Raw genomic sequence first — 25,260 nt, 5'->3', positions numbered from 1 at the left:
CAAATAGAAGAACATACAAATTTTGCTCTGTATAGTAAGGATGGTTTTGTAAGAAGCTCTAAAGCAGCTTAAGAATGGTCCACTTTGTCCATGTCAGTTTTTTAGCCTGTACTGAAGCGTGCTCCTAACCCTCCTCCTCCTCCTATACTGAAGTCAAAACATATTATAAAGAAAGTACCAGGTTATATCCTTCTTTTAAATGAACTGGTGTAATATACAGTAAATGTAATATAAATATAAGTAATGTAAATAACTTCAAACACAGAGTACTGAGAAATCAGGATATGCAAATGAAGAGACATGCTGCTTAAAATGCCCTTTTTAAGTTGACTTTGGTCTTTAAGTAGGATAGTCTCTGTCTTTAGAGAGAGACTGTTGAACCAGCTGAAGGATAAATCATGCATAAAGTTACTTGAACTTTTAAACTGACTAGTATATTAAAGTTTTGTGATTTTTCAAACTGACTTCTAGCAAATGTTCATGAAATTTTAACAAAACTACATTAACATGCAATAAAAGGAATATTTTGATTACCATTGCAGCGGTAGCGTAGATTGGACCAGATAATATTTTCTTGAGAAAAGCAGAAAACACCTAACCGTCCTCCTCTCATTGTGGTATCAATAATCACACCTGAATCAGCAACGAGTCCAGGACCCTCATAAAGTTTCACTCTGAATTAAATTAAACAAATGTCAACACACCACAAGTAAGAGCAAGCATTGATTAAAAACTAGAATATTTATACCATAAAGGGATGTAATAATATTGAACAAAGTATAAGCACCCTAAACTACCCAGGTAAATCGTGTAGTCACTTGACTCTTTTCAACAATGTGTCAGTTTTTCAAACCTGGTTAATGACATCCTCTGTACATCAGGGCATGTATTTAGAAGTTACTGTTCTAGCAACTGGTATCTCTCACATAATTTGTAACTCTTAATTTTCTATTAATAATTTATTAATTATTATAACTATAATAATTATAATTTATTATTCAGATAAAATATTTGAAAAAAATTGGTGCCTTACATAAAATACATTAGCATCATGATAAAAACATTTTATAACTTGTGCTTATTAATAACCTACACATAGTCTGGATTAAGGAGGCTAATTTATAACTGTTGTTAGTTAATGTGTCCTGTAAACATTTTTGTAAAGGCAGAGTAAGATTAGAATTATATTATTGGTTTCCATTCAGCACGTATTTGATGTTGACAGTCAGCTGAAAATTCTTGATGATTTTTAGGAGAAATCTGATGAAAGTATGTTACAGTATAATTTTTATGTAATCATTTACTACAAAAAGTTTAGTAGTGTAATGTTTCTATGAAGTGTTTATGTCATGCTTAATGTCAATAGCTTATAAAGTTAATTTTATATTTATACTCTATTGTATCTGACACAGAATAAAAAAAATAAGTGGACTTAGAGATGCATGCACAAATAATAAAAATGTACAGACATATTCTTTTTTTTTATAAAACTCAAATGGTACCTGAAATAGTGGGTTTTGCTGTCTTTTTCTCTTTTTTTAATCCTAGTGTTTTATTCATTGAGTGAAATAGGCAGCCCGTTACTTAATATTGTACTTTCCATGTGATTTCCCTCATTACTCTTTACTAAATTACAAATGATTTATTAGAGTGGATGGTAAAAATTGAGTCTGTGCAGTTCTTTTCTCTACAGCAAGAACATTAATCAAGAATCACTTAGTATTTGCGAGTTGAAAAGAAGGCTTCATTAAAGCAAAAGTGGATGGCAGATACTTTATCCCCTACAGCCCCTTAACACACATATTTGGTCTGCAACTTTCCTAGAGTTTCCCACACTCTTAAACTCCCTTTCGTTTCTGCATTTTCCCCTTTTCCTGCCTCCTTCCCTGTTTGATGATGTCATCCTCTTTAAAGAACACTAGTGAAAGACTGAAGGGGGAAAGAAAACATTTTGCAGGAATATTGCCAAAATGTTCATTCTTCTTCATTCACTGGCACTTAGCTTTTAACTCCCTGGTTGTTTTCTCAGTCCAGTCTACCACTATGCTACTGAATACAAAATAAAATTAATGTGATTGCCACACAGTAAGGTAGTGGAATATTTTAAAAAGAATACAAAAGTGCACTTATCTTACAGTCTTATAGGCATATATTTAAATAATGATTAACAGGTTCATTTTTTTCAGGTTCTGTGACTTTGTGTTTTTAATAATGTGTAGCCCTTGTAATCACTAACTTTAAAAATAAATCAGCTTTAGTGTAAATTACTAAAATTTGAAAATGCAGTTAATGTGTATTTAAATTTTGTTTTGCAATGGCAAGCACATATATGCTTTATTTTTGTCTTGTATTTTGTTTCTGCTTAGTTTTCTAGTTTTGATTTGAATTTCTGAAATGTGGGCTTGCATCCCAACTTGCTTCTTTCACCTCTTAATTTACTCCTTCTTCTTTACTCCTGTCTTATGCTTGCCATATTTTGAAAGTGTCTGTATACTGATGCAACCAAGCCAGCCAACAGTAATTTGCAAGGGGAAGCCACATTTTGAATTGGAGGGCAAAATGTGGTCTGCTCAGAAGCTTTGTTTGTGTGTTTGTGTGTCACACTGCCCTCCAAAATCCTCTTTTTTTATCATGCTGTCCAATCACTGAGTCTATCTATGGTTCTCTCTCTATGCCCCCCCCCCCCCAGACCCCCCACTCTGGTGAAGGCCTACATTTTTGCATGTGAAAGAGTTCTCTGAGCCGCAAAATTCCTGCCAAGGATTTGATCACTATGACAACTAGGACAATGCTCGTTTGGGGCCTAGCATCTCTTTGAAGTTGCCTGCAAGTTGTCAAAAGAAGACCAAGTTGTTGTTCCTCCTTCCTTCTGCATGGATGTTTCTAGAAACTAGCATTGCCCTCTAGTGTTCATCATTATAATGGCTGTTCAACATGCCTACTAACTTCAACTTCTGCATTTCCCACAAGGTACCAATTAATGTATCAAACAGTGCCAATCTATTAGAATTTATTTTGCTGATTTTTCCTTTAGCCTTCATCAATCTGATATCCATCTAAAGTTAATTTTTAAACACTACTACTCTGTCCTGATTTACTGCCTACTCTTTGTCTAACCCGGTTAGGCAATTATGTATAAAATTTTACAAAAGATTGTCAACTTCACTAATAAAGCAATACAAACACAGTATTCTTTAGCTTGGAAAATGATTTTATAACATGCTTCATAAAGAAACTGGCATTGTATTTTATAATAAACACTCATTCATTATTGTAAACACATTTCCAATTCGGTAATAGTTCAAAAACTGGGTTTGGGATAAAACTTAAAGTTTCAATGTTGTAATTTCATGAATTACTTTATTATGGTGTTCACTGTAGGAAGGCACTATACATCAGTATACTATACATTTCTTAGCATATCTTTAATATGCCTCCATTTCTTTGTTTCCTATTATGGCAACGTTGCACTTGTACTAATATGTACACCTAGTTTTAGACCTACCTAATGTAGCCAACTTGAGGCCGATGGCTCAGTTGCCAGCGATATGATGTTTTATCCTTCCAGCCCACATTACGGGGGTCCTTCCACAGAAGTGTCACTTCATCCAATGTATTGCCCGTGTTCCACAGTGCATTCCGCAGGTACTCCCCAGGACCTGTTTTTGATTTTACTGCCTTGGAGAGAAAGTGTGATATTGACAAAATGAGAAAAGAATGCTGATGAAACTACAACCTAGTTCTGCCTATTCAGTGGCTTTGTACTGTGCTAAACTTGTTTTTGTCCATTTTTCCTGGCATGATAGGCAGCTCTGGCCTAAAGTAAGAAATAATTGTGGAAGTATTCTGTTATATACTATTTAATATTTATAAAAATCTATTTCCATACTCAATATCATTTTCTGTACTTAAAACAGTATACCTCAGACAAACTAGTTTCAAAGCAGGAAAGAAAGTTAATTAGACGGTACCCTCAAACAGTCAGATTTAAACCTGCACAGTGGCATTGGTTAGTCCATTGTGAGAAATATGAAATTCTTATGTGAAACCCACAATAGCATGGAAGACCATTCAACCCCAAACGAATGCATACCTGCAGTATGTGTATATGGAAATGAATGGTAGTAGTTTGCAAACAATGAGGCAAGTTGGTATTGTGGTAATGCTACTGTTAGTGGCTGGGTCAGCTTGCATCTGCTATAAAAAATGGCGAAAGTTAATTGTGTTCAAAAAGTAAAAGAAATAAACAACTAATATTTTGGCTGCTCCCTGCTTTAATTTATCAGTAGCCATATATGCATATTGTATTCCATGAGACCAAAATTAAAATAAAAGTACTGTACAACACATGACTTAAAAATCAGAGATATGGAGACCTATTGATTTACTGTATAATTTTGTTTAAATGTGTAACCTGCTGAATTTGAGTAAACTGAGATCATTCAGGGTTCCTACAAGCATACAAATAAAAGTGAGGTAATGTAATAACTTGAATGGAGCTACCTGGTAACACCAGAAAAACTGGATTCCAGAATCTAAGAAATATTTCTGAGATAATTGAATTACACTGACACAATTCAACAGATTACAATTAAGCTGCAAACAGCATTAAAGTAACCACCACTTGCACTGACTGCTTTACCAAATCCCTTCAGATGTGCAATGACAGAACCTCTAAAAAGACAACTTTTAAAAAATAATTTTAATTGTCATTTCAGACAATAAAATTAATACATTGCAGACAACTGTGATACAGCTGCATTAAATACAAATTAAGACAGACAAAGCCTATTCCAGTAGAATTTTCAGCTTACCAGTATTTCACATCCTTTAAAATGCCCATTTATATACTGTAACAGCTATGAACAGTTTTTAATTATCCATGCCCTATTATAAAACAGAAATTACTGGATACTGATTTAGTCATGTGAGCCAGTCACCATTGTATTTTTTTCCCTAGTGCCACTGAATGTTTCAAATGCAGCAGTCTTGGACTCTGTATTGCACTTTTGGTATCTGAGCACTTTAGACTGCATCTGTGACGTCTTCCCTCTTCGATGATTTTTGCCTGTTAGTTGTGGCTGTTTGGTTTGCATACTATTTTGTACCTTTTTTCTTTTCTCTAAATCACAGTCAAATTACATCTCCTAGTAACTAATTCCCAGTTTGTGTTCTTTCCTCTGCCTTTTCTTACAGCCACTTGCAGGGTTTGCCTCACATTACTTGTTAACATTTCTTCTTTTTTGTAAACTAGAATTCCAGTTTGCTAAAATCTAATACTACACATAGACTCGTGGCTAATATGCACAATTGCTTGACAGAAGTATGGAAAATGTTGGTATAGTACATCAATTGAGCAACACTTTGTGTCCATAGAATGAGAAGGGGAAGAAAAATTTGTAACCAGAACTACTGTAGCAAAATGTACCTCAGACCTCAAAAATGAAATAAGAACTTGAAGGAAAATAACGGGAGGATGAGGCAGTTTGTATCCTTTTATAGATGAATGGTAATGGAGTAACCTGGGGCCACATGTATAAATGGTGCGTACGCACAGAAATGTTGCGTACTCCGGTTTCCACTCTCAAATCGCGATGTATAAAACCTAAACTTGGCGTAAAGCCACGCACATTTCCACGGTAACTCATACCCTGGTGTACGCAATTTCTCCACTCGGTTTTGCAGACTGGCGGCACCCAGCGTCAAAGCAGTGCTACTGTTCCTGTGTGGACACCCTTTCTTTCTTAGCTCCACATTCCTGACGTGGCTTTATAAATACACTGAAACTAACTGCATATTGTTTATTAGTGTAATGCATCTGATTGTAATTAACCTGCAGCAATATAATGGTCCAGGGAATAGCCATAGTATTCCAAATACCATAACTGCTTTAGCGTTGTTACTCTCACTGCATCTTCTTCTTCTTTCAGCTGCTCCCGTTAAGGGTTGCCACAGCAGATCATCTTTTTCCATATTACTCTCACTGTACCACTCGGAGTATTTATATCACTGTATCTGAGTGAGGAATCACAGCAGCAGCTGATCGAAAAGAGAAATATCGGTATACAGCATGAAGCAGACGCTGCCTGAGCCACGGCAAAATGCTTTAGAGACTTCCCAGTACGGACTTCGCGGTTTAGAAAAGGTTTCATCCCAAGAACTATAAACGCACTCAATCAGTCCATCAAGTGCTCCTTGTAGAACTGTTTACTTATAAGTACAATTACCTCACTGTAAACTTGCACTACAGTTATAATATTGCACAACCTGCGCCACTTTATAAAGCGCGTATTTACATATGATGACGGTATTCATTTTTAAGATGAAATGCAGCAAAATATGTTGATTATATTATACAGATAAAACTTTAACTTCATTTAAATAATCTGTATTGTTAATAATTAAACATGTGAGGACACAGTGCCGCAGTGCTAGCTAGTTTAGGGATTGTTCCTGCATTGCGTTGTATTCTTGCTGGTGCTGACGCGACACTGGAATGCTAGACGGATAGAATTATTAAACATGTACTACGAAGATATTTCAATGTTCCTTAAAAGTTTTGAAGAATCGGCATTTTAAGCTTACAGATGGCTTCACGTCTATATAGCTGATTGTGTGGCGATTGGGTTTTTGGAGAAAGAAAAGTAAGGACAGGAATTGGAGGTTAGTACGTTTGAAAGAGACAGTACTGCTGTGATAAATTATTTCATTGAAGGTCGTGCATGGCGCAGCAAGCCTCTTGCGTGAGATATGAACAAGCACTGCGCCACCGTGTCCCCATGTTTAATAACATGCTTTCATTCCTATCATCATGAAAAAGATATCATGTATACATCTCAGTATTTTAATTATTCAGAGAGCTGTAATATCACGAATGTAATGGAGTAAGTGTCCTGTCGGAGAAAGAGAAAGCCCGTTTAAGAAGCAGGTAGTGATTCACACATGTAGAGCACATAGAAGATCAAATACAGAACAAAGCATTTAATGTGCCACTTTAGTTACAATGGGATTTGAGAAACTAGTAAATTAAACGATTTTAAGATGAAGTTTATGATGTTCTACTTTAATGGCAAAATAAACTACGTGATTAAAGTGGAAATTTCGAGATTAAAGTTGACATTTCGTGCTTTTTTCCCCACTGTGTGCCTATTTTTTTTGTCTGTACCCTAATAAGCTTTCATATGACACTCAGACGCTGGGCTACAACTCACCTTTTAACGGCGACTTTGACATGTGATTTCTTTTTTATTTCGGGCACTGTACGACTTTGTGAATTTGAGTCTTCGAGTTTCTCCGACACTCTGTCACTCGATCAACTTCCTTTTGTTGATTACAGTAATCCCTCCTCCATCGCGGGGGTTGCGTTCCAGAGCCACCCGCGAAATAGGAAAATCCGCGAAGTAGAAACCATATGTTTATATGGTTATTTTTAGAATGTCATGCTTGGGTCACAGATTTGCGCAGAAACACAGGAGGTTGTAGAGAGACAGGAACGTTATTCAAACACTGCAAACAAACATTTGTCTCTTTTTCAAAAGTTTAAACTGTGCTCCATGACAAGACAGAGATGACAGTTCTGTCTCACAATTAAAAGAATGCAAACATATCTTCCTTTTCAAAGGAGTGCAAAGCAAGCAGTCAAAAAAAAAATCAATAGGGCTTTTTGGCTTTTAAGTATGCGAAGCACCGCCGGTACAAAGCTGTTGAAGGCGGAAGCTCACACCCCCTCTGTCAGGAGCAGGAAGAGAGAGAGAGAGAGCCACAGAAAAACAAAGTCAAAAATCAATACGTGCCCTTTGAGCTTTTAAGTATGCGAAGCACCGTGCAGCATGTCCTTCAGGAAGCAGCTGCACACAGCCCCCCTGCTCACACCCCCCTACGTCAGCGCAAGAGAGAGAAAGTAAGTTGGGTAGCTTCTCAGCCATCTGCCAATAGCGTCCCTTGTATGAAATCAACTGAGGAAGCATGTTCCAGAAATTAAAAGACCCATTGTCCGCAGAAACCCGCGAAGCAGCGGAAAATCCGCGATATATATTTAAATATGCTTACATATAAAATCCGCGATGGAGTGAAGCCGCGAAAGGCGAAGCGCGATATAGTGAGGGATCACTGTATACCACTGTTTAAACCAACAAATAGTACGTTTTTCCTTTTATCTCCACTTGGTATTCACTGAAATTCTTATATTTCCCCCTGTGCTTTTCCCATTGTCTTTTCACAGAAGGCTATTTATATTGATTTGCATATTCAAAGAGGCGTAATTCTGGGAGGAGTTGGGGCGGGACAGAAGGCGCGTGCACGTACGTTACTTTTCATGCTGATCGGGATTTATGTAGTGGAAGAACGTGAAAGTTTGCGTGCATACAGATTCCTGCATCTGGATTTTTCTGTGCGTACGCACATTCCCGCTTTTGTGCTTACGCCATGTTATAGTGTGAGTTCTACGCACGGCGTTATACATGAGGCCAGGTCCTCTTATTACTGTATTGTGTAACACATTTTAATGTGGACAGGCAAATGACACCACGGAAATGTACTACATTTATAAAGGGAAACTCTTAAATTATTTGTTTTAAACAAAATTAATGTTCAGAATGATGTCTTTTAACATTAACTGATAGTTGACAACAGATCATTACAGTGTGACACATTCATGCAATAATTCCTAGTCAAACCACATTATACGGTATATTAACTAGTCCAGCATTGAAGTATGAGTATTATTAGTTAAAACAGATAAGTATGGTAGGTTCAGTTGAATAGTGCCTTTTTTTAGTTTAGCATGTCTTAAAATAATATTAATCTAACCTCAAGTGACAAACAGGTCTGGTCAGGTTGGGGAGCATGCACTGGCACAGAGCGTTGCTGCACCCACCACACGAAGAAACAGCTTGGGGTTCTGGTTGGCAACCTCCCAGGCAGCATGAGGTCCAGTCCAATAATAGGGGAAATGACCATCTATCTGCTGCAGCCAAGTGTTATGTGGGTGGCCCCTTGGCCTGATCCAGTGACTTGGACCCTCAGCAATGAGAATCCTACGAGCCAGATCAACCTCGGGTAATCATGCCACATGGCTGTAGTGCCATAACTGACAGTCCCTCAGAATGCAGGCAAAGTGTCTCATTTGGGACTCTGTGAGGAACCGCTCATTCGACACAAAGTCAAACCAACGGTACCCAAGGATTCTTTGAAGAGACAGAGTACTGAAGGAGTCCAGTCTTCATCTTGTGTCACTGGATAGCGTACATGTCTCGCAACAATATAGTAAAAAAGTAAGCTTCAGGACTCTAAAAGACTTGGACCTTCGTCCTTTTGCAAAGTTATTGGGAGTGCCACAAACCCCTTTCTAGTGAATTTCTGACCCCACATGCTTTCCCAGTCGGTCTACTGACTTCATAGGAAGGGTCACCAGAGACATGAATGTCACTACCAAGGTAAGTAAACCATTTGACAGGGTCGACATTCTCATCGCGGACAGACACACTGCCAATGGCTGTGCCCAAGAGGTCATTAAAGACCTGGATCTTGGTTTTTATCTAGGACACTCAGAAGCCCAGACACTCTGACTCCTTGCTCAGTCTCTCGAAAGCCCTGATTGGAGCCTCCAATATCACAGCATCATCAGCAAAGTCAAGATCAGTGAATCTTTCTTCAGCAACAGATGCCCCACAGCGGCTGGACTGTCCTTGCCAAACACCCAGTCCATGCAAGCACTGAATAGAGTAGGAGCAAGAATACACTCCTGACAAACCCCAGAATCAACTGGGGAAAATGCAGGGGTTCTGCCTGGACTCACAGTACTAGTGTACAGGCCACCCATGATGTCAATCAACTTTGGGGGTATCCCACAAAGTCTCAGGATGTCCCACAGGACAGCTTGATCAAGGAGTCGAACGCTTTAAGAAAATCGACAAAGAAATTCTGCCGATATTTGTCTCTGCGCTGCATGAGAACCCTCAGTGCCAGGATGCAGTCAATGGTAGACTTCTTAGGCGTAAAAACCAGACTCTAGTTGCTGGTAGGTGAGCATCATCTTATCGAGGATGACCCTAGCAAGGATCTTACCCAGCACCAAGATTAGTGTTATCCCCTTGTAATTGCTGCAGTCCAGACAATCAACCTTCCCTTTCCCAATAGGGATGACAAGTCCTGTTTTCCAGTCAATTGGAATGATGTCTGTCTCCCAAATGGAAGCAATGATTGCCTGAAATGCAAGGAGGGCAGCCTTACCACCAGCCTGGAGAAGTTCACCCCAGATACGACAGATCCCTGCAACCTTACCCACCTTCAGCTAGTTCACCACTTGTGCAATCTCAGTGAGATTGGGTGGCTCACAGCTAATTGGAGGATCGGCGTCAAGAAATGTGGACTTGGAGACGTCCAACATCCTAGCTGGAAGATCAAAGTAGCCAGCCCAGCAGGTCAAAATTTCAGAGTCTTCTATAAGGACCATTCCATCAGCCACCCTGACTGTGACTCTCCGAGGAACAGATTTGGATAAGTGTAATGCTTCAATTCCTGTGCAAGCAGGACCTAGGTCACTAGACCATAGATGGTGTGCCACTTGCTCACAGATTCCTCTAATAAACACCTCCTTATCTTCCCTCAGAGCCTTCGCAGCTGTCCTTCTTACTTCCCTGTAGAGACCCGAGTTGCCATCAAGCCGTGCACTGCGACTCCTCTCAATGATATCCAGGGTGTCTTGAGAGATGGAATATCTCCTTCTGGGAACACCAGCATCACCAACACAACCCTTAGCAACCTTCAGGGTCTTGTTAAGGAAGGTCTCTCACATCACATTAGGAACAGCAGTTGCACCCATGTCTGCATGTTCCTCTCACAAACTGCATGAAAACTCATTAGAAACAGCCAGATCTTGGAGTCTGGCCAGGTTCAGCCTCATTCTGTTAGTAGGTGGTAGCCTAATTGACCTAACTGGATTTTCAGAGTAGCAACAACAAATCTGTGGTCAGAATTTACAAAATGGGCACTTCTGTATGAGCCTCCAGCGTCTGTCCACAAGGATGTGATCAATCTCCTTCATCGCACCACTAGTATTGGAGTACCAAGTCCAGTGATTTGGCTCAGGGCGCTGGAATCATGTTTTAATCCTTCATTTTGGTGACTGTCTTATGTGACTCCATGTGAGATTTTTGGAAAAAGTGTGAGTCCAGTCTTTGTATAAAGGTACATTACCATGTTTAAACTATGGAGAAAGCATTATAATATACAGTAGTTATGATACACAGAAGGTGAAACTTAGTATGTTTTTAAATACAGTAAGTATTGATTACCTTATAGAGGAGGAGGCGGATGGGAGCATGCGCTGATAGCACGTTGCTGCACCCACCACACGACAAACCACCTGGATTGGGACTCGAGTGCAGCATTACCTTATACAAGTAAGATTTTCACTGTACACCTCACAATAATGACCCTGTAAACCTTTTCATTGCCTACCCTTAAATGGATGATATAAAGGGTTTATAATTGGTAAATTGATTCGTGTTAACGCCTAACCCAGTCAGAATGACTGATCTGTTCTTTCTAACCTACTGCCTAATGAAGCCTGTGTATGCATACAGTACATATGCTTTGGTAGTTTTTGTTCTTTCTTTATTTCTGTTCTAGTGTTATTGGAAGTTATAAGCAACCAGAACATTGTTCAAATTGTGCCATTCTTAATATATAGTGTAGGTAAATAATACCTATGGCTCCTAATAGTACAGTGTAGTAAAAAAATCTAAAGCCTATAGCATCTCTAGTGTCACTTCCTGACAGATTTTGTTTGACTGTGACATTTTTGTTAAAACTGACCATTGACGCAGCTTTCTTTGTGTGCAGTCTGCTGTAGCCTGAGAACCACAACGTGCATTAGATGCACATTTTAAATTACTACATCTATATATAATAAGGTGATCGTTTGTCCTGGTTAAATAACTACCTTCATTTTCATAATTTCCAAACCAATCTGATAGATTTGTTTTAGTACAGTTTACAATTACACATTGCAGTTGGTCAGAATTTGTGTTTTTTTGAAGTTGTTTTATTAAAGTACATGTTACAGGCATAACCTCTCTAGTGTGCTTCCTGATAGACTTTGTGACATTTTTTGTTAAAACTGACCATTGGACAAATGGATGTTTGTTTTCTCAAAAAATGCTATTAAATGGGATTTATGTCTACCATTTTTCCATTGCCAACTGGTCTAATCTCAATGATAATATTAATGAACTTGCAATTTCATGACATATGCTGATCAATTTGATATTGTTCTCTTTTTACGGAGTATGTAACCTAATTTACAGTATGTGTTGTAAATTTTGCATGCTTTAACCAAATTTATGTTACTATATTATGCCTGTAAATAGCCAGTGCTCTGAGCTCGTACCAGCTGAAGAGTGCAATTCTAAAATAAAATGGAGTTGGATTGAATACTGAAAATTAAAATTAAAACTGAAATTCTGACTTTGGTTCTCAACTGATTTACATAGTTTAGGCAACTCTACACTCAATTTGAATATTTCAGACATGCTTATCTGTGACATGCATAACTTGTGACCAGTTCAATGCACCAGTGTCAAATTTGGAACCCTTATTACAATCCTGAGATACCTGAACCCAATTAACATTGAAAAAAATTTGATCATGAATATTTGGTAAAAAATTAAGTACAATTTCCATGTATTTTGCCTGATGGACAATAACTAAAAGCATTTAATGATATTTCTGCCTTTTAATGATGTTCTGCCTTTCTTTTACGGCTACTTTCAGGAAAGTGTTTGCACCTGTGTGGTAAAAGTTAAAATATGTAAAGCATATGTTAGATTATTTTAAATTCATCTAACACGTTTTGGACAATAAAGGAAAAAGAAAGGTGGCCGAAAGCAAGGTGACTGGACATGTCCATTTAGTACAGTACGTAATCTATCTTTAGTGTCATGAACTTGACCAATATAAACACAGCCTGAACATTTTATGTCGATTTTCCATCCATCTTCCAACCCGAACACAGTGTCACGGGGGTCTGCTGGAGCCAATCCCAGCCAACACAGGGCACAAGGCAGGAACCAATCCTGGGCAGGGTGCCAACCCACTGCAGGACGCACACACAAACACACCCACACTAGGGCCAATTTAGAATCGCCAATCCACTTAACCTGCATGTCTTTGGACTATGGGAGGAAACCCACGCAGGCACGGGGAGAACATGCAAACTCCACGTAGGGAGGACCCGGGAAGTGAACCCAGGTCTCCCAACTGCGAGGCAGCAGCGCTACCCACTGCGCCACCGTGCCACCCCTTATGTCGATTTTGATTTTTTAAATGTGTGGCACACAGTATAGATGTGCTGCTAAAGAGAGCCTGTAGAAAGGTTTTTAAGCAATTTGGCAGGCTTTCTCTCTCACAAACAAAAGGTATTTTAAATAACCAATAACAAGTACATTGTTTAGAATGTGCCAGTCATTTCTAGTTTATTTTATTTTTCCCTAGTTCATAGTCATCAAATAGGCACTAGGAATGCTATAGTGGCTTGAGGTTTGTTACTTCAAGTTAAATGCCTATCTTTAACCTAAAATCCTTGTGCAGTTAAACTTTTCCTGCATCTGTATATATATAGGGGTATCACAATTAATGAATATTTACATTTTTGCTTCTTGATCATTATGGGTATGTTTTCTGTGGCCCAATAATGATAAAAGTGGACTCAGAAATTTGTTGTTTATGTCCATTACTCTAAATAATTTTCTTGCTGGATCTGCCTTTGATACTCTTTTAATTTATAAAGTTCAAGCCACACCAAACAAATCAAACTTTTGAACTTGAACTTCAATGTGAATGGTGTAATACTGTGAATTTAAGCCAGCACATCTGAAAACCATTCTCATACTGTCAGCATTGATCTGTAATTTATGTTTGGTTGAATAACCTCATAATCTGTCTGGATATTTTGTGTTGCTTTGTTGCTCTTTGCTGTAGAAACTGTCTTGTATGCTGTTTGCAATGAAAATTCATAAATGTGTTACTACCGTGCCTTTTATAGAATAACAATATAAGGAGAAAATTTCAGATAAAAACAGGACATTCTATCTAATGTAGCATTATTTTGGAAAGTTGCAAAGCTGAGTCAAGATTTCAGAGATCTCAAGGTGCTATCTGGCAGGACATGTCAAGATAAAATATTCCATTCATCTAAAATTCGATGTGGAACCTTTTGTGTAAAACTTAGTTGTACTTCTCTTTCATCTTTGTCCCTGTGTTCTGAAGGAAAAAATTATTTTAAGGTAACAATTGCCTTCAGTCTGACCTGTTCTGTAATAACTCTCGAGTACTTGGTCCATGTCACCTGTTAATATGGAGGTCAAAGAATTCACATGGGAATCCAGAGGTGAACAACCAAATGTACTTTAAAGGCTAAGCTTTGTCTGTCTTCATTTGTCATAAGTACAGCAAGCTATACAACCGAGTATCCCCTCCGCCTTTTGAATCACTTCAGTACTTTTTCTTTGTGGACAGCAGCAACTCCACTAGGATTTATACAGGTATATATATAAATACTGTGTGGGATATGGCCCTGACACTGACAGGTGGACACCATTGGTTCCAAAACCAGCACACGTTTATTCATATTTACAGTGAAACACACCACACAACCCACTTGCACCCCAAAGAACAGGCCTCTCAATAATGCCTTTTCTCTCTAGGTCTGCCTCCACTCCTCTCCCCCTGAGCTCTGTCCTTCTTCCTCCTGACTACCTACCAGGTAATGCATGTGGTTGGTCTGCCATTCGGCAAACATCCGCCACGGGGTCATGCATTACCTGGTAGGTAACCACCCATACAATCAGGTCAGGACTCAGACTTCGAATGCAATGAATGTAATTACTCTGATCTACAGGCTGTCAAATAAACGAACTACACACCGTGGCGCAGCGTAAAGGGACTTCGTCTCTGACGCTGACGTCCGAGGTTCAATCCCCGCAAAGGGAGCAGTAGAGTGTGTACGCCTGATGATCCCAAATAAGGGCGAAACACGTGTCGCGTACTCTGCATTATTTGACAGTAAACTATGCAACATATATATTACGGCCAAACCCCGAAGTTCAGCCAGTTCCCGAATTGGCCGGCCGCGAGGTGTGGCCAAAGTCAGAATTACTAGAAATGACCAGCATATATGCTATTTTGGCTGGCCATTTTGCGAAGTGGTGAGAACTCCCTGACAAAAATCCGATGCGCTGATGTAAGACTGTCCGCTAATTGTGCAAAGATGCATAAAAACTTTCAGATGCAGATTCAGAAGTGAGTTTTCCATTCTGCATGAGAAACTGCTCAAGGCGGGTCTTGTCAGAAAGCGGATGCCACTTGAGACAACCAAGCCGCCAAAGCTACACTCGATGCAATTGCACTACTAAGTGCGCAACAAATCACTGCTCATGCCTTTTTTTTCTGACTTTGGCTGACTGCCTCATGCCATTTCACAAGTTGGCTGGCCAAATCCCAAATTCGAGGAAAAGATCGGACATTGGCCGGTCAATTTACAGCAAAATTGGCCATTTTCCGATTTGGCCGGGCACTTCCCGCTTTGGCTGATTTTTGGGTTTTGGCCGTAACATATATATGTTTTGGATAAAGTGTACTTTTAGTGATGTTTATTATGTAATTATAATCCTACTGGCACAGCTTTATTACCATTAATTTGCCACAAACTACAGGTCAAGTCAGGCTGGGAAGCATCCAGTGATACAGAATGTTGCAGCGCCCATGACAAAACAGCTCGGGATCTAGGTACAGTCTCATAATCAGGAAATGACCATCTATTTGGCGCAGTCAGGTGTTATGTGGGTGTCCCCTTGGTCTGGTCCAGCTACTCAGGTCTTCAACAATGAGGATCCTGCGGGCCAGATCACCCGTGGGGAATTACGCCACATGGCCGTGGTTCTGTAACTGATTCTTCCTCAAAATGCAGGCAAAGTGCCTCATTTGGTACTCCTTGAGCAACCGCTCATTGGACACAAAGTCAAACCAGCGGTACCCAAGGATTCTCTGAAGAGACACAGTACTAATGGAGTCCAGTCTTCATCTCCGGTCACTGGATAGTGTCCATGTCTGACAACAATATAGCAAAACAGGAAGCACCAATACTCTTAAGTTGAACCTTAGTCCTTTTGCAAAGATATCAGGAGTGCCACACACCCCTTTCCAACGACCTCATGACCCCCGATGCTCTTCACAAAATGTCCTCACAAATTACCCTACTTTTTAATTTTAAGTAAATTCACTTCTAGGGATTTTTCTGATAATGATGCATATGCCAACCCATGGAATTTAGTGTCACCTAAATATGTAAACAGCTTTTATCAAAAACATTTTTAGAAATTAAAAAGAACAGCAGCCCTGGACTTACTCTTTCCAGAACCCAGTTTTATATCCGCTAATCTGGAAAGATACCCTCTCTTTACTGTATATAAACCCATCATTTAATTTAAGCAGTGATTTGCATGCCAATTTTGTAGTATCTTGTAGTTTAATGATTCGTTTTTTTCATTAGGAACCTTATCAAATCTTCCGTCGGCTGCTCCCATTAGGGGTTCCCACAGAGGATCATCTTTTTCCATATCTTCCTGTCCTTTGCATCTTGCTCTGTTACACCCATCACCTGCATGTCCTCTCTCACCACATCCATAAACCATCTCTTGGGCCATCCTCTTTTCCTCTTGCCTGGCACATCTTAACATTCTTTTCCCAATATACCCAGCATCTCTCCTCTCCACATGTCCAAACCAACTCAATCTTGTCTCTGACTTTGTCTCCCAACCGTCCAACCTGAGTTGACTCTCTAATGTATTCATTTTTAATCCTGTCCATCGTCGTCACACCCAATGCAAATCTTACCATCTTTAACTCTGCCACCTCCAGCTTTCTGTCCTGCATCCTCACCATTCCACTGACCTCCCTGTCATTTACACACGTGTATTCTGTCATGTTCCTATTGACCTTCATTCCTCTCCTCTCTAAAGCATATCTCTGCCTCTCCAGGGTCTCCTCGAACTTCTCCCTAGTCTTGTTACTGATCACAATGTCATCAGCAAGTATGACTCCTGTCTAATCTAGTCTGCCAACCTGTCCATCACCATTGTAAACAAGAAAGGGCTCAGAGCCGATCCCTGATGTAATCCCACCTCCATGCTGAATGCATCCATCACTCCTACCGCAGACCTCACCACTATCACACTTCCCTCGTACATATCCTGTACAACTCTTGCATATTTCTTTGCCACTCCCGACTTCCTCATACAATACCACAACTCCTCTCGAGGCACCCTGTCATACATATGCTTTCTTCAGGTCCACAAAGACACAATGCAACTTCTTCTAGACTTCTCTATACTTTTCCATCAACACCTGCATCTGTGGTGCTCTTCATAGCTGTCCTTACTTTCTCCTTTTTAATCTATTCCACTTCTTGATGTACTATCTCCATATCATCCATCCTTCTCTCTCTCTCATTCTCTTCATTCATTAGCCTCTCCTAAAGTATTCTTTCCATCTGCTCAACACATCCTCCTCGCATGTGAGTATATTTCCATCTTTATCCTTTATCACCCTAACCTGCTTCACATCTCTCCCAGCTCAGTTCCTCTGTCTAGCCAATCGGTACAGGTCCTTTTCTCCCTCCTTAGTGTCCAGACTCTCATTTAACTCACCATATGCCTTCTCTTTAGCCTTCGCCACCCTTCTCTTCACCTTTCACCATATCTCCTTGTACTCTTGTCTACTTTCTGCATCTCTCTGACTATCCCACTTCTTCTTCGCCATCCTCTTCCTCCGTATACTCTTCTGTACTTCCCCTTTCCACCACCAGGTTTCCTTTTCCTCCTTCCTCTGTCCAGATGTCACGCCAAGCACCCTTCTTGTTGCCACCCTTGCTACTTTTGCTGTAGTTGCCCAGCTGTCTGTTAACTCTTCACTGCAACCCAGTGGCTGTCTTACCTCCTCCCTTAACTCAACCTTGCAGTCTACCTTTTTCAACTTCCAACATTTGATCCTTGGCCCTGCTTTCACTCTCCTCCTCTTCTTGATCTCCAACTTCATCCTACAAACCACCATCCTGTGCTGCCTAACAAAACTTTCCCCTGCCACCACTTTGCAGTCTTCAGTCTCCTTCAGCTTGACCCTCCTACATAGGATATAATCTACCTGTGTGCATCTTTATCCACTCTTTTACGTCACCCTATGTTCCTCTCTCTTCTTAAAACACGTACTCACCACAGCCATGTCCATCCTTTTCACAAAAGCCACTATCTGACCTCTCTATCACTCCTCTCCTTGACCCCATTCCTCGTCTCCTCTGTTCCCTTCACCAACATGTCCATTGAAATCCACTCCAATCACCACTTTCTGTCCCTTGGGTACACTGTCCAGAATATCAATTGTCCAAAAACTATGCTGTCTGTTAACATTTCTATTGTATACTGGCTAACTTCATTTCTGTTTTGTATGTTGTAATTATTTAAATAATTTCAATGGTAAATAACTTAAGTTAACTGATTGATTGTTGCTCAGTTATCAACATTCAACAACTAACTTTAATTTCTCATTTAACTGTAGCTTTCTTGTGTTCTTATGCCTCATGAATAAAGTTGCAATTTTTCCTTTAAATGGTTTTCTTTATTTGCATGTTTATTTTATTATGAATTGCAGGAGTGATCTTTCCTACTTCAAACGTTTAATATGAAATCATCTTCCACTGACTAAAATATTACTTTAAATCTGCCCTGTTGAACTTCATACATTAATACAGTTGTAAATTTGTCCCAGCATAGTTAGTAAGCTTTTTCAGAATTTAATTGAAATACTGGTTTTATTCATGCTGCCAAAAGAGTTTGAAATCTATTATTTCATAAACATTGAATTGTGCCTTTTTAACTGTCTCTGCGTTCAGTATTCCATCTTAATAATTACAGAGCCAGTAACGGCACACTGCACGATAACGTGCAGTGAATACACTTAAATTGAGCATATATCTGTTTAAGTTGGGTTTGTTGATGGATAGTGAAAGTGTAGTTTGTAGTTTTTGTTTTTGTTTTTTTTTAGTTTATTATTTTTCTGTGTGAACTGTTCCCCTCCTTGTATGGATGTAGAACAGAAAACCATTAAACTGTATTTCTATTAAAACTGAAAGTATGTTATCTAATGTAGCACTTTGGATAATATTAAACTACAGTAGATGACCTCTCAGCAGAGTTTGTGTGTGATTGAAAAAACAGGACATGTTTTAAAGATTGTTTCTTAATTTGAGTTCTGCTTAAAACTGGATTTATTCTTTTGTTGTATATCAGTCCCTAGTCTTTACATTTACTGTCTGTGGGTGACTATGTATTATTATACAGTTTTTCTAAAGTTAAAATGCATGGTGAATCTTTGTTATTAAAATAGTTTAGATTAGAACATCCTTGTCCTTTGAGTGAATAACATCTGTTGAATCTTTCCTTAGAGAATTTGTGGTTTTGGTCTCTTTTATTTGAAGATTAATCTATCTGGCATAGAGTTTATTTTCTACTTCCCTTCTCTAAATGCATTAGTCACATTTAGGCATGGCTAAACACATACAAGATGCCAGTACTATATTGAGAAGTATCCACTTTTAAAATTGTTTCATACATAACATGAAATAATCTAGAATTTCTGCTTGTCATTAGTGACATCTATGAAAACTGAATTGACTGAAAAACTGAAAAAAAACTGAACTGATGTACAGCAAGTCATCTCAATCACAGATTTATTATACTTTAGGCATATAACACGTAAACCTGAACATCTGGGATAATGTACAGAAAAAAGTACTTCTGATTCCTGATTGCAGATTCCACAGTCATAGTTGGTAACTGTATGTAAACGATGAAATCTCTCAGCTAGTGAAATAAATTGCATTTAAACTCAGCCATATTTTTTATCTTGGGTCATTTTATTACTTTGTGATTCTAAGAAAATTTGAACACATTTCCATCCATCTGTCTCTTTTGCTAATCTGCCTATTCCAGTTCAGGGTTGTTGAGAGCTGAAAACCATCACAGAAGCATTGGGTGCAAGACATGAACCAACAGTGAATGGGGACCCAGTACATCATTAACTTCATTGCATGCCCATACTAACTTACACTCAGACAATTTAAAGCTTGCAAGTAACCTAACCAGCTTCTCTTTAGAATGTGGTGAGAAAGCTTCTTAGAAAATTCCAGAAAAGATGCTTTCATTTGGTGAGAATCTGTGAACTAACGGGACAAGATCAGGCCAGGATTCAAACCCAGCCTCTTCCCCACTGTGTTACCTTAACGCCCTGTGAGTTCCGGGTTCGACAGATAGGAGTTCCAGCCAGGATGGAGGTTGATTTACAGCCAGAATAGGGAAACCACCGTGGCGGGACAAGAGCCGTCTGCTGTCCAAAGTTATGTTCTCCCCCTGCACACATGGTGGCAGAGTCCCATTGGTGGGACACCCATAGGAATATCCGCAGTGCAGGCTGGGAATTGCAGTCCCATGAGACAGCCCTGTTGGAGATCTTTGGTTCTACCAGGGGAGCTGCAGGGGATCATTATGCCCTTTTTATAGACTAAAGCCTAAACCTGAAGTGCTTGCAGTGTGCAGTGCTGTGGAGGCTGAAGTACTCCTGTCTCTTTTATAAAAGAAGCTGAGTTTTTGTAAGGGCAGTCAAAGTCGGGAGGAGTGTGGGTGAAGCTTCAAGGGAAGTGTGGAAGGAAGGAAGAGATCTATTATTATTGTATTATTGCAGAAGAGAATTTGGAGACTGGGGGAAGATAAAAAAAATAAAGAAGATCTCATGTTTGTACCCAAGACTGTGTTGTGTGGTGTCTGGGGGATTTGGAGCGCTACTACAACCCCTGGTGGTCACAGCTCTTAAACACATCTTTTAGTAAATAATGTATAAGACAAGGGCGGCATGGTGGCGCAGTGGGTAGCGCTGCTGCCTCGCAGTTAGGAGACCCAGGTTTGCTTCCCGGGTCCACCCTGCATGGAGTTTGCATGTTCTCCCCGTGTCTGCGTGGGTTTCCTCCCACAGTACAAAGACATGCTGGTTAGGTGCATTGGCGATCCTAAATTGACCCTAGTGTGTGCTTGGTGTGTGGGTGTGTGTGTGTGCGCGCCCTGCGGTGGTGCCCTGCCCAGGGTTTGTTTCCTGCCTTGCGCCCTGTGTTGGCTGGGATTGGCTCCAGTAGACCCCCGTGACCCTATAGTTAGGATATAGCGGGTTGGATAATGGATGGATGGATGTATAAGACAAAAAATATGCATAAAATTTCATATAGGACACTGTTTATGAATTCTAAAAACCACAAGCCTCTACGTTCGCTTCGCTTTGCAACTTCTGTTTAGGAAATTGTTGGTAACGCAAAAATCTTATGAAGCTGTTGTGGCATGTGGCTGGGGGTGGTACCCAGCCGGGACGCCCAGGAGGACTGGAGGAGGGCTTGCGCCTCCTCCAGACCACGAGGGGGCGACTGCCTGATTGCTTTGGGGAAGCTCAGCCCTGTAGGGGCCCGTGGTCACCACCAGGGGGTGCCCCGATGCCTTGGGAGCCCTGGACCTCAGCACTTCCGCCACACCCGGAAGTGCTGAGAGGAAGAGGATCGGGGACACCCAGAGTGCTTCTGGGTACGTAGCCGACACTTCCGCCACACTGGGGAGTGCTGGCGGAAGATTGTCGGGAGGCACCTGGAGCACATCCGGGTGGCTATAAAAGGTGCCGCCTCCCTCCATTCGAGGGCTGGAGTAGGGTGGAAGAGGACGGAGCTCGGAGGAGAGGAGTGGAGGTGGTCAGGACCTGAAGAAAGGCATTGTGTAGAGGGTGTGGACTTTGGGGTGATTGGCGCTGCGGCACTGGGTTTGTGTGTGTCATACTTGTATATAGTCTGTAAATAAACGTGTGTTGGGTGACAAAACGATGTCTGTGTCTGGCCTGTGCCCCACACTGTATATTTATGTATGCATAAAACCATAAATAGATTTTACTTTTTACCAAGTTTCTCTCCTAAGTGATGGTTGGCTTAGGTGAAATAGACTTTGACTTGCCCCTTCCTATGACTATGGCATCCACAGACTTCTATTTTCTGGGATCTGTGTAGACTGGAGTTTTCATCCCTTGGCAGCTAGATGAGTACACATCACCATTTAAATGTTATTGTTCCCTTTGCGTGGCTTAACAGTGACTAAAAAAATGTTTACAGAAATATAGTGTAGATAAAATGAATGTATTAATAAAAGTGAGAAAGCAAGGTTAACAAACATCAGGGTTCATGGGAACTGCACAAGGCAGACAAAGGTCCAGCATGAGACTAATTAGGGCACAGAGACACACTGGCAGCTGGAGAGATTCTGCACACAGAGGAAATATGAAGAAAGTACTCTCTCTTTATATGTCCCAGTCTAACATGATGCTAAAAAGCAGGCAGTATGGTAATTGCAATGGTCTCTTGGCACTGTCCTTAAAGAAGTAGTGTTATGTCCTAGGTACCAAAAAATGTTAAAAGAGAGTGATGCTATAACAGTATTTGTATTCAATAATGTAGGCAACAACAGGGGATGCAAAGGAGTTCCATCTTCTTTATTGAATTACCTCATACTACTGCTAGTCATTGGCACCTCAATTTCCCCTAAATTGCTAACATATAAATCTTGTCTTAGATTTGCTGAAAAACAATCTTACATTAACAGATTAACAGAATTTGGCTTACCACCACTTTTAAAGTCTCAGGAACTCGCCATGTGCGGGCAGCCAATTAACATGCTGCCTTAAGCGCCGGTGCCTGTATGAAGGTATGGCAAGTTCAAATACAATCTCAGACCTTTTTTTCTATTCTGTTTTGGGATGATGAAACATGACACATCAGATAGATAAGCCTCTGTTCTGTTTGTGCAGTCCAAAATACCTGTGTTTCTTATTAATTGTGGCTGCATTTTATACATTATACTTTAGGGAGACTGCTCATTGGTTGTCAACTCTCACACACAGGACAAAAACAAACCCATTTGATTTATACCGGTGTGAGTTTCAAACCAGTCTGAATGAGTCACTGGGGATGTCAAACCACATGACTGATGGTCACATTGAGTGTACCATGACAGCTTCTGACTTGGCTGAAGTCATGTAAATTAACACTGTGTCTGAAGACTGCGTTTTAAGCAAACATGGGCATAAAGTGAAAACATCTGACCAATACTGGCTAATCTGCTGAAACGAACTGCAGAAGAGCTGATAAAGAAGATCTTGCCAAGTAGCTAGCTAGGGTGTCAACTTGCTCCAAACGAGCAACACCCACAAAAACACCAGAACACTAACCAGTACAAAGGCAGCAAGTTCTGTTCCAACTTCTACTCATGACAAAGGTGGATTAAGAGAGTGTGTGGTCACTGTAAAAGAGATGTGGAACTCTTGTTACTTTTATTATTGTTATTGGGATATTAATTTCTAAGTTAAACTACCGTTGTTTCTGGGGACCTGGGTTCGCTTCCCGGGTCCTCCCTGCGTGGAGTTTGCATGTTCTCCCCGTGTCTGCGTGGGTTTCCTCCGGGCGCTCCGGTTTCTTCCCACAGTCCAAAGACATGCAGGTTAGGTGGACTGGCGATTCTAAATTGGCCCCTAGTGTGTGCTTGGTGTGCGGGTGTGTTTGTGTGTGTCCTGCAGTGGGTTGGCACCCTGCCCGGGATTGGTTCCTGCCTTGTGCCCTGTGTTGGCTGGGATTGGCTCCAGCAGACCCCCGTGACCCTGTAGTTAGGACTATAGCGGGTTGGAAACTGGATGGATGGACTACCGTTGTTACAGCAAGTGGTCTTAAAGTGAATATTCCATTCAAAATTGGTTCAGAAGCATATAACATAAGCATGAGTATTGAAGGCCATACACTAAAAATAAACTATATATAGCATTTTCTGTCAGCTGTTTTATAAATTGATAAGCAAGTTTGAATGCTGCGAGTTAACGTAAATGTCTTCATCAGGACATGTACAGGATTGATTGATTCATTCAGTCATTTTCTAAACCAGGAATTATTTTTTCATTTGTAGTTTGGCAGTATCATTTGGTAAATCTGTACTGTAGAACAGCAGACCAAAGGTAGTACTAAATCGTGGATTCATAAACTTTGCTTGCTTCAGTAAGTATATGTGATTAACATAAATGTTACATTTAGCCAAAAAATAAGAACAATCAAAGGACTTATAGTAAAAAAGCCTTTTTAAAATTGTTTTCTACTTTTCTACTTTAAGGTAGGACATAAGAGGACAAGAAATTTTGCAAATAATAAGTAACCTTAAGTGTTTTGTAAAGCCTGTTAATAATAATCATTTCATAAAAGTGTTTCCAATATTTAAAAAGAGCTATTTTATGGTAGAGCAGCACAGTGATGCTCTGGTTAGTCTTGCCACTTTGCAGCTCCAAGAGACTGGGTTTGAAATCTGGTCCATTCACTAACTGTTTGGAGTTTGGAAGTTCTCTATTCTTCTGCACAGATTGTTCTCCCATAATTTAGATTAACTGACTTTATATTGGGCCAGTATGAATAAGTGAATGTGGCCTGTGACAAACTCATGCCCTATCCGGAGTTGGTCCCTGTTTTGCACCAGTGCTGCCAAGATGAGCTGTGGTGCCCCCTTAACGCTAAACTGGAACATGATTGTTCAAAAATGCACGGACAGATTTTTTTGTGGTGATTTAAAAGAATGTTTGAACATGTTTCATCAGTACTTGCCTTGGGAAAGCTTAGGGTTCACTGTCTGTTTACTCACAGGCTATGACCTATTTTCTACCAAGGTTTAAAAGAGAGAAAACTGATATCTCACCTTGAGTTGTAAGCCAGGTTCTGCCACAGCTCTGAATGGAACTGACTGCCAGTATGCCTGTTCTGTTTGCTTCCACATGACCACATAGAAACTGGAACTGTCCTGGTAGCCGAAGATGAACCCAGCATAGTCATCATCGGTCATGGTGTTTACATGAAATGTGCCTTCAAAATCTACACCATTGAATGCTGTGTAGCCTAGGAAAGGGGGACACAGTCAGAATTTGTCATTACAATTAGTTTTTAGGAATTTCACCGTGCTTGGATTTTTGTTTAATACACTCTCTGTTACTGTTGCCATTTTTCACTGTCCAATCAAAACATAACAAACAAAATGTCTCTTTTGAACAAAGAAGGAGATAGTAGCGAAGGGTGGTTTCTAAAGTTTTTGGAATGTTCTTCCCACA

The 25,260-nt window shown here is 40.1% G+C and overlaps 1 protein-coding gene across 1 annotated transcript in view; it reads right to left on the bottom strand.

Annotated features, from left to right (window-relative positions):
- Nucleotides 1-25,260, bottom strand: part of thbs3a (thrombospondin 3a) — a 91,809-nt gene that overhangs the window by 817 nt on the left and 65,732 nt on the right. The window contains 3 exon segments of the mRNA XM_028794075.2: nt 535-674; nt 3,506-3,678; nt 24,855-25,051. Coding sequence (XP_028649908.1) covers nt 535-674; nt 3,506-3,678; nt 24,855-25,051 — 510 coding nt within the window.

The sequence above is a fragment of the Erpetoichthys calabaricus genome, chromosome 2 (genome assembly GCF_900747795.2).
Source record: "Erpetoichthys calabaricus chromosome 2, fErpCal1.3, whole genome shotgun sequence".
Lineage (NCBI taxonomy): Eukaryota > Metazoa > Chordata > Cladistia > Polypteriformes > Polypteridae > Erpetoichthys > Erpetoichthys calabaricus.
This window is presented reverse-complemented; position numbering and strand designations above follow the sequence as displayed.